This window comes from Salpingoeca rosetta (genome assembly GCF_000188695.1).
Source record: "Salpingoeca rosetta unplaced genomic scaffold supercont1.6, whole genome shotgun sequence".
NCBI lineage: Eukaryota > Choanoflagellata > Craspedida > Salpingoecidae > Salpingoeca > Salpingoeca rosetta.
Genome location: NW_004754928.1, coordinates 28,528 through 38,747, shown reverse-complemented (window position 1 = coordinate 38,747; position 10,220 = coordinate 28,528). Strand labels below are relative to the sequence as shown.

General features: G+C 56.7%; 4 protein-coding genes across 4 annotated transcripts in view; 1 reads left to right on the top strand and 3 right to left on the bottom strand.

The window, feature by feature from the left end:
• PTSG_02568 (fibropellin Ia) overlaps positions 1 to 882 on the bottom strand; it is a gene marked incomplete at its 5' end in the record, with an annotated part of 8,082 nt that extends 7,200 nt beyond the window's left edge. Inside the window, one exon of the mRNA XM_004996008.1 lies at positions 19 to 882. Coding sequence (XP_004996065.1) covers positions 19 to 882 — 864 coding nt within the window. The remainder of the gene's footprint in view (positions 1 to 18) is intronic.
• A 461-nt stretch (positions 883 to 1,343) lies between these two features.
• Positions 1,344 to 4,145, bottom strand: PTSG_02567 (O-fucosyltransferase 1). The gene is made up of 5 exons (XM_004996007.1): positions 3,729 to 4,145; positions 3,252 to 3,379; positions 2,388 to 2,916; positions 1,916 to 2,055; positions 1,344 to 1,669 (listed from the first exon to the last, which is right to left on the bottom strand). The coding sequence occupies exons 1-5, from the start codon at positions 4,011 to 4,013 to the stop codon at positions 1,435 to 1,437; spliced, it is 1,317 nt and encodes a 438-aa protein (XP_004996064.1). The 5' UTR covers positions 4,014 to 4,145; the 3' UTR covers positions 1,344 to 1,434.
• A 783-nt stretch (positions 4,146 to 4,928) lies between these two features.
• On the top strand, positions 4,929 to 8,365 carry PTSG_11892 (uncharacterized protein; the record flags this gene model as incomplete). Its single annotated transcript, XM_004996006.1, has 2 exons — positions 4,929 to 4,940; positions 5,132 to 8,365. 2 exons carry the CDS (start codon positions 4,929 to 4,931, stop codon positions 8,363 to 8,365), a joined length of 3,246 nt encoding a protein of 1,081 aa, XP_004996063.1.
• A 485-nt stretch (positions 8,366 to 8,850) lies between these two features.
• Positions 8,851 to 10,220, bottom strand: part of PTSG_02566 (ubiquitin specific peptidase 11) — an 11,601-nt gene continuing 10,231 nt past the window's right edge. Inside the window, exons 14-16 of the mRNA XM_004996005.1 lie at positions 9,858 to 9,918; positions 9,579 to 9,740; positions 8,851 to 9,324 (exon numbers count right to left, since the gene is read on the bottom strand). Coding sequence (XP_004996062.1) covers positions 9,859 to 9,918 — 60 coding nt within the window. The 3' untranslated portion in view covers positions 8,851 to 9,324; positions 9,579 to 9,740; position 9,858. The remainder of the gene's footprint in view (positions 9,325 to 9,578; positions 9,741 to 9,857; positions 9,919 to 10,220) is intronic.

Genomic DNA, 10,220 nt, shown 5'->3' with positions numbered 1-10,220 from the left:
GTGTTATGTGGTTGTCACCTGCTCCTCGCAGTTTGAGCCACGGAAGCCGTCTGGGCAGTAGCACTTGTAGTACTTCCACCAGTACACCTCACAGGTGCCGCCGTTCTGGCACGGGTTAGGATCGCATGGTCCGCCTGCCGTTGTCGTGGCCCGCTCTGTCGTGGTCGTGGTGGGAGCGCGTGTCGTGGTCGTGGTGGGAGCGCGTGTCGTGGTGGTGGTGGGTGCCCGTGTCGTGGTCGTGGTGCGTGCCTTGGTGGTGGTGGTTGTGGCTGCCCGTGTTGTGGTTGTGGATGAATAGGGGCTGCACGAGGAGAAGGTGACGGCAATCCAGTCGATGATGATGCCTTCGTCGCGGCCACGGAAGCCGTCCTTGATGCGGATGCGGATGGTGGTGTGGCGGGACGCGTACTTGGAGATGGTGTAGATGCGGGATTGCTTGTTGTCGCGGCAGGAGGTAGCGCTGATGGTGTCCAGGGCCACAAAGCTATTGCCGTCCTTTGACACTTCAATGACAAACTCGTCTGTGCGTTCGACGTCGCCGACGGTGTGGTACTCCAGCTGGAGCGTGGCGCTGTGGTCGGCGCTGCTGAGATCAACAGAGCGCGTGGCAGCGATGCGCTGGCGGGTGCTGCCGATGTCGTCGAGGCGGAGATCGCCGTTCTCGATGCGAACCCTGCCGGAGGTCACGCCGCCGCCGTTTGGGTCCTCTTCGACCCAAGGGCCGTTCCAGTTGAAGTTGCCGTCGTTGTTGGAGTAGGAAGAGACTTCGAAGTTGTCAACGGCGGAGTAAGTCGGGCATTCCCAATCGCCTGCGTGTGCGTTTGGGGAGGCCAGTAGCAGTGCCAGCAGCACTGCTGTGGCTGCGGTGGCCGCACCAGCCATCTCTCGGCCACAAGCGAGGTCTGTTGTGGGCGTGTGATGTGATCTAGGGTGTGCCGGGCGTTCTCCTTGAAGCCAGCTGGACTGCCTTTGGTGTTAGTTCAAGTGCTGGATGGATCTGGATGAAGCGAGAGAGTCGTCGTGCTTGCACTCGAGGCGAGTGTGGTTGTTGGTGGTTGCTGGTGATCAGGGAGGTGAAAAGGCAAAGGAAAATGGTTTGCGAGGCTCGCTTAGGGCTCGCTCAAGACGGCGGCACATCCCGCCAGGCATAAGTTTTCTTGTTGTGAAGCTAAGGCATGCGTTGGTTGTTCCATTTCCACAGTTGGCATGCGCGACACGGAGGAAGGCATGTGCCGCAGCTGCCTGTTGTGTGTCAGTGTTGTTGTTGAGCGCATTCTGCTGTGGGCTGTCTGTTCGTGGTGGCGTTGGCGTTTGTGGCACGCAGGAAGGAGTGTGCATCGGAACGCTTACGTACGATTTACTGAAAATATGCACAAATTTTCAAGCCAAAGCCCATGTCAAAAATGACTTTGGCGAGAGGACACCACGGCAAAGTCAAAATTCCGTTGGGTCGTGGGCTTGTTGTTGTTGTTGTTGTTGTTGTTGTTGTTGTTGTTGTTGTTGTTGGTCGAGTCCAAAGAAGGTCATGGGGAGGTGGTCACGGGTTTGGCGGTACCGGGTGACAAAGGAGGTAAACGAGCTCACGCAGTTGCCGATGAAGAAGTCCGACTTTGTCAGGACAGCAAGGTCGTGCATGAATCCTTTGGCTGCCGTCACCACACGCGCATCGCTGCATGGGGGAACACATTTGTGCGGGTGGGTGGGAGCAAGTCAATGTCAGAGAGTGGGGGAGCACACGTGCGTTGGAAGCACAGTAAGATGACCGGCACCACATGCAAACAAGAAACACACACACACATGCATACACACACACACACTGACGCACACACACATGCATACACACACACACACACACACAGACACACAGAGACACATCCCCCTCTCAGCGTCAGCCATGGGCTGCCGTTTGTCTTACACAAGGTGTTCGACAATAGCAGCGACGCGCTTGGTGTAATGAGAGTTGTCTGTGGCAATGAAGACAGAGCGCGCATCCTGCCTCACCACCTCTTCGGCAATCTTGGCCGCAGCCTCTTCCGCAGTCGGCAGGCACATGGCCTGCAAACATGCCAAGCCATGATGAGGGAAAACGACATCATATGTTAGAGGTAGAGGCAGAGACAAGAGGCACAGGAATGCCCGTCGCTCGGACACACGCACTGGCAGTTAGTCAGACAGGCAGAGGGACACAGAAACAGAGGGACGCAGAAACAGAGGGACAGAGTATGGACATAAAGACACGGACACAGACAGAATAACATACACACAAACTGACGCACACACACAGACACAGACACACACACAGACACACACAGACAGATACAAAGACACACAGACACAGACACAGACACACAGACACGCACACACAGACACACAGAGCACTCATTGACCTGTGTGATGGGTCCGGTGTGTGGGCATTGCGGGCTGGCCATAAACTCTTGCATAGTGTCCGCCGCGCGTGCGCAAGCGTTACGCCAGTCACCGCCAGCACGCAGATGGGCCGCAACAACGGGCCGCTGCAGGTGCTGCATCATCCACGCATCCACGCTCGCATGCACCTCTTCATTCCACTCAATGTACTGCGCAATGTATCTGTGCTCGGGGCGTTCGGGAAAGGGGGCAGGGGCACCCCGCAGCGACACAACCAGGTGCGACTTTGGTGGCAGGGCTGTTGCCCAGTCTGCGCTGTGCGGGGGAACTGCTCGATCGGAGATGAAGTCGACACCAAACGCATCCCAGAAGGGCCCAAATGGGTTACCCTGCTTGGTGCGGCAGTCCACTGCAGAGGGGGCATCAGAGCCGTGTGCGGATGGAAACTGGGGGCAGTACATGTGGCGGCGTGCCGGCGGCCACACCTCCGGCGCCAGCAGTTGCATGAACGTCTCCATGGGCAGCACGCGGTGGAACTCTTGCAGTTTCCTGTGGACAGCGAAGGAGCGTTGGTGTGATGAGTTTGTGTTGTGGGAGGCAGCACAGAAGAGGGGAAACAAGAAGGAGGAGGAGGAGGAGGAGGAGAAGGAAGAGGTGGCGGTGGCGGTTGTGCTGTGATGGGCAGAGGCGCAGTCAACGCAAGGGGGCAGCGCAGCGTGGGATGATGAGCAGGGTGGTGGTGGTGGTGGTGGTGTTTGTGTTTGGTGAAGAGGGTAATGTTGGTGAAGGAGGAGGAGAGGGGCACAGCATGACCAATGGCGACGGAATGGCGAGTAGCGCAGACGGGACCAACCATTGTGAGTGTTTGAATCAAGTGTACTCACGCCAGGTCAAAGTAGCTGGTGTAGGGGATCAAGCCAATGGGCCGCTGCGAGTAAGTGATAAATGGCGGCACGACGAGTGTCCTGTTCACCTCTTTTGCTTTTGACAACGTGCCAATGAGGTGCGCGGCCTGTGATGAAGCGCGGTTGGCAGGTCATGGTCAGGGAGCACAACAAGGAACCAAGGTATGCAATGTCAGTGAATGGCAGGGTTGGCGCACGCACAGGAACACGCACATCCACAGACACAGCACCAGACACAGAGACACAGAACGAGAAGCACACTCGCAAACAAACACACGCACACAGACACAGACACAGAGCCACACATAGAACCAGAAACACAATCGCAAACAAACACACGCACACAGACACAGACACAGACCCAGACACAGAACCAGAAACACAATCGCTAACAAGCACACGCACACAGACACACAGCAACTCAACTCACCCACCCCCTTTGTGACAAGAGCACACCTGGTTGCCGAAGCGGCCCATGCAAGGGCAATAGAGAAGGTAGCCATTGGTGTCAATGGGGATGCCTGTGGACGAGGAGCGTCGCAGTCCATGCAACCTCAACAACTTCTCTTCTTCCTTGGTCAGCCCATGGTATGCATTCCTGTGCGCACGATTCTCTTTCTCGTTTGCTACGGTTGCAGCCTCCGTGGCAGTCGTACTTGCAGCCGTCGCAACTACACCTCCACGTTGCGCCACCACCACTGCCAACATCACCACTGCCAGCACGACGACCGCGACCATCATCACCACACACCGCTTCGCCGTGGTCGTTGTCGTCTTCTTCTTGTCAGTTCATACAACTCTGCCTGTCGCCCCAACGAGAGGTGTCGCCCGCTGCAAAACAGGTTTGAGCGCGAAAATCTTCAAATTTGGCGGCGCGAAAAGTGTGCCGCGAACAATACAAACGAAAGGGTGCCACTGATAATTGACGTAAAACGCCCACAAATCCTCGACATTGCCAATCGCAAAAAACCCCGCCAGCAGTCAACAAGCAGCAAAATAAGGCGAAATTCACGCTGCGTCTGTGTGTGTGTGTGTGTTTTGTGCACATCGCCTGACCACGACCACCACGACCACGACCACCTCTTGTTTGCCTTCGACACAGTCGTGCAGCAGTCCAAAGCCGAAGGGGCAAGCAAGCGAGCAAAGCGAGCAAGGGTAAAGGCAAGCACAAGCAAGCAAGCAGCACTTTGAAGAGAAGCGGTTGTGAACAGCAGAGAGACGGCCGGACACAACGTACACCGCAAACGCAGGCACACCCTTTGATCCACTCATTCGCCTCAGCAGTCAGTCTTGGTTAGTGAATGGGAGTTGCATTGTCTTTTTCGGAGACTTGTGTTGCAACTGATGCGCTTGTGGTTCAACACACACACACACACACACACACACACACACACACACACACACACACACACACACACACACACACACACACACACACACACACACACACACACACACACACACACACACACACACACACACACACACACGAATGTATTCACCCTTACTCATATATCTGCATGCCTTGGTTGTCTCACGTGTATCGACAGAGTTTATCCTTCACGAACAGCATTCGTACCCTCCTGCCTTTGCTTTCTCATTGCTGCTCAGCGCAGGGATAATGTTTGAAGGTGAGGTTTCCTGCTTGAGCTCGCCATGGCACGTGTGGTGAAGGCGACTGGGCGCCTTGCGTGCTCAAGCCAGCACTTGTGGCTGCTGGCTTGAACCAACTGCACTGCACCTTTTGCACACTCTTTCATGCCTTGCCGCGGGTTTTGTGTAGTCGACACATAGCGACGCTACCCTTGTCCATCTGTCGGTTGTGGAGTGATAGTTTCACGCGCCCGTCACATTTCAAGTCTTCTGACTCGCACGTTGGCTCATGTACCCCGGCTCACGTCATCGCACCCTGGTCTGCTCTCGATACGACAGAACGCGGCAAGTCAACACATCTTCTTTCAACATCCTCATCCCTTTCATCCGCGACATCGTCCCCAACGTCCGCCTCCGCACCAGCAACAACAAACACCCACGAGAACAACGACAACGTCGACAGAAGCAAGGCGGGCCACCAAACCACAGAGACACGCCCAGCCCACAACAGCGGCAGCGGCCACGGCACTGCCGAGACAGCTCCACAGCAGGCCGTGGCGATTGGGCCTTGTGCGGCGTCGTACGCAACGCCAATGAAAGGTGAGGCCGAGGCCACGTCCCCTTTGAGCGTGAGCCGCACCTCCACAGGTACACCCTCGGCCACCAGCACACCCACCACGCCAACTGCTGGCACCCACGCAGCGGGCGGCATGGTACCACAGGCCATGGCACCTGGGGCTGTTGTCAGGTGCCCATCGGTCATGACACCGGCAACGGCGACCGTGTCGTCATCACCATCGGCGCCGCTGCAGGAATGGAGCAGCAATGCGACGCCAACAAGCGGCTACACCATGGTTGCACACGGCCCGCCGCCACAGCAGCAGCAGCAACAACAGCAACAACAGCAACAGCAACAACAGCAACAACAACAGCAACAGCAACAGCAGCAGCAACAGCAACAGCAACAGCAACAGCAACAACAACAACACACCATGCAGGGGATGCCGCTATTGCAGAGCAATCGACCGCTTGTGAACACAGTTAACAGCAACCACAACAACAGTGCCAAGATGCACCCCGCACAACCCACACCTCCCACACCTTTCACCACTAGCCCACGCGTTGCGACGAGCCAAACAAAACCTCAGGCAAGCACAGCAACGACGACAAACGCCACGGCAGCGGCGACGCTAACAGCAACACCAGTCACCGTTGCGCCAGCGCCGACCCACGCTTCCGAATTCAGGAGTGCCGATGCAATACAAGCAAACACAGCAACAGCAGTGACAGCAGTAGGCGTGCACGCACCACAGCAGGTGCTGGCGACGAGCATGGCAGCGGTAGCGCCAGCAGCAACGACTGCACATGCAGCAGTACCCGTTTCCGCCCACACAGCACGCAATATCCAGTCAACACCCATGGTTGTGCAGACACAACAACAACAACAACTGAAACAACAACTGAAACAACAACAACAACTGAAACAACAACAACACCAACAACAACTGAAACAACAACAACAACACCAACAACAACTGAAACAACAACAACAACAACAACAACAACAACAACAACAACAACAACAACAACAACAACAACAACAACAACAACAACAACAACAACAACAACAACAACAACAACAACAACAACAACAACAACAACAACAACAACAAGCACAAATGCAACAGCAGCAGCGTCCACGTCAGCCGCGGCCACTTCCGGCATCGCCATCAGCGCGTGCACCATCAACACCCGCCCGTCGCTCCCGCAGCAGCCGCTCGCGCTCCGAATCTGGCACGCCAACGTCTGGTGGCCGCGGCGCCAAGCGCGGGCCGTACCGGTGCGGACGGTGTGGGCAGATGCTTAAGGGCCACACATGCCCGTACAAGGAATACCCGCCACGCAGTCCACGGCAGCCAGCGCGGTTGCGTCGCAGTCCAGCGCAGGGGGCACGGCGGGAGGTGGAAGGCATGGTGGCAAACAGGATGGTGGTTGCACGGTCGCTGCCCATGTCGAGGCAGCAAGGCGGTGATGGCGGTGATGGCGGCGATGGTGGCATTGGGGGTGTTGGTGGCGTTCGAGGGATGCAGCTGCACGCCATGCTTGGCACTGCGAGCGGCACCACCACGCTTCCACATGGGATGATGGCCACACCAGTGACAGCCGCCGCGATTGGCAACGGTGCCAACACCACCACCACCACAACAGTAACACCAACAACAACAGCAACAGCTGCAACAATAGGAGGAAGCGGCGTGGTACCAATGGCGGGTGCACAGCAGGCCGGCGGTGGCGGCGGCGACAATGCACTCATTGCAGATGGAGGCGTTGGTGGAAGTGGTCGCAACAGCAACAGCAACAGCAACAGCAGCACTCGTCGTCACCAGCGTGGTGCTCATGGCGGCAGCAGCACCAGCGGCAGCAGCGGCAGCGGCGTCGGCAGCGTTGGTGGTGGCGACACCAGTGGTGGCGGCGGTGGCGGAGGTGGTGGTGGTGGTGGTGGGTCGGGCGATCTTGAATCGAATGAGGTGGCCGCAATGCAGCTGTTGGCAATGAGCACACACCAGCAGGCCATCACCATGCCAGACGGCACACCCGGGGATGCCCTTGGCCGCACCGTGACGCGACTCCACACGCACTTCAACGTGACGCAGCAGCAGTTTCTGCAGATCTTTGGAGAGGAGATGTTGCGCTATGGCCCGCGCGCGTCGCCGTGGCTGGCGGGGGTGCGCGAGAACCTGACACCGTACACGGCGCACGTGTGCGCGAATGTGTTTCAGTGGGACGGGTTTGAGATTGAGCTTGCAGACGGCCGCCGCATTTCCCCTTGCGCAATCAACGTGGAGAAGAACGGAAAGATTGTCCTGTTTGAACGCGACGACCACGCGCAACAGCAGCAGCAGCAAGAAGAGGAGAAGGAAGAGCAGCGGCAGCAGCAACCACGACCACAACAGCAACAACCACAACTTCGGGAGCAGGGGCAAGAACGGGTGAATGGGACTGCAAGTTCAACACAGGCACAGCAGACGCCAGCACCACAAGCAGTAGCAACAACAGCAGCAACAACAACAACGGTGGCAGCGACGGGAGGAGCCGCGACTGACAAGAGGTGCGAAAGTGCACCACCTATTGAAGAACAGCAACACGTAACCACGATGATGACGCCGACGCCGACGCCGACGCCGACGCCGACGCCACAGAGCGAGGCGACAGCAGGGACGGCAGGTGTGGCCACATGTGTGGTGAAGGCAGAGCCAACAAGCGCAGAGCCAGCCGCACATGCAGCAGAGATGAGTGCACCAGTACGAGATGTGGTTGATGGCGTGATGGCAAGTGGAGAGGAGGCGATGGGTGGTGAAGAGCTGCAGCCAAAGAGAGCAAAGTTGGACGGGGATATGGTGGAACATGACAACACCACCAACCGCTGCAACAGCCATGGTGGTGGGAATGGTGGTGGTGGGAATGGTGGTGGTGAGATGCACAGCAAGCCTGTTGCATAGCGGCTCTTCAGGCGTGCGCCTGGGCACAAATTCATGTCGCGGAGGGTGTGTGTGTGTGTGTGTGTGTGTGTGTGTGTGTGTGTGTGTGTGTGTGTGTGTGTGTGTGTGTGTGTGTGTGTGTGTGTGTGTGTGTGTGTGTGTGCGTGCGTGCGTGCGTGCGTGCGTGCGTGCGTGTGGGAGTGTGAGTATGATTCTCACCATCGAGTTTTCTTTGCCAGCAGCAGATAGTGAGTGTGTTGGGATGTGTGCTTCGGATGTGTATGCGAGCGTGTGTCTGTCTTGTCGCGTGTGCTATGGAAATCGTATCAGCAACTTCAATTACAATCGAGCGAACAGCAGCACTCGCGTTGATGGGTCGTGCTAGAGAGTCGTTTATACAAGGAGGGGGAGGCAATAAGGAGCTCGCGTGCACACAAGCGAGAGCACACTGGATAACCAGCACAAACAAACACTGTCACGCACGCATGCACACAGACACACAGACACACAGACACACAGACACAGACACAGACACAGACACAGACATACACACACACACACACACAAACGCAGAGCGAGGGTCTTAATTATGAAGCGCAACAGGTGTGATGTGTCAGTCACCAGCCCCGTTTCCTGGCTGCTGCTGCTGCAAGATGATGCGTTCCTGTCTGGCGAGCTGTTGTGCTGCCAGCGCCACGTTTAGATAGTCACTACCCGCTACGCCTTGCTGCTGGCTTTTCACCGTCTTCGCGCTCATCTCAAGCATGGCCGCATGTCCGTCCTGACTGCTGCGTGCAGGTGGCGTGGATGGTGGCTGCGACGCTGACGGCTGCGGGGAGGCTGGGGCCTGAGTGCCAGCAGCAGCAGCAGCGGTAGCAGCAGTCGTGTGTGGCGTTGGTGACAAAGGAGGGGTGGGCGTTGGCGTGGATGAAGCGCTGGATTGCAGCGTGGTTTGGGCAGTGGCTGACGTTGCTTGATGTCTGTTGCACGTGTGTGTGTGTGAGTGTGTGAGTGAGTGAGTGAGTGAGGGAGAGTGTAAGTGAGTGTGTGAGTGAGTGTGTGTGTGAGTGAGTGTGTGAGTGTGTGTGAGTGTGTGTGTGAGGGAGAGAAGGAATGAGTGAGTGAATGAGTGAGTGAGTGAGAGTGCGTGCACGTGTGGTTGAGCAGAGATGTATTGAAGAGCGGTGTCTTTCAGCTTTCACCACAGACAAACACAGCCCCATCACAAACCCACCCGAGGAGCGACGATTGGATCATCTGCCTGTTGGTGAGTTGGTGCCATTCACTTCGGATCGCGTTGATGTCGTTCAGTCCAGACTGCAGCTGTTCGTGCAACTCCGCAATCTGATGTCGCTTGGAGAATGAGCTCATCGCCTCATTTGCTCTCCTCAGCAATCTGAGTCAAGTGCATGGTGGGAGGAAGACAGTGAGGCAAAGTGAGCGCCAGTGCGTGATCAACAAAGTGAGCCAGCAGAGACCACTGCGCACATGAAATGAGTGTGAGTCAACACACCTCACAGTGAGTCCCAGTGTCTTTCCAAAGCCATACGCCGCACGCGGGAATCCGTGCGGCCCTGCATGCAGTGGTGGTGTCGTTGTGACATGGCACGTCAGCGGTGCTCTTTGACGTCCATCACAAGCACACACAGCATGCACGTTCTCGCGAGTGCACAGGAATGCACAGACACGCAGGCACAGGCACAGACAGAGAGACAGACAGACAGATGGACAGAAAATACACACACACACACCGACACGCAGATATAGAGACAGACACACATCACAGACACATCACACACACACACACATGAACACAGACACACACAGACACACACAGACACACACAGACACACACACAGACACAGACACACACACA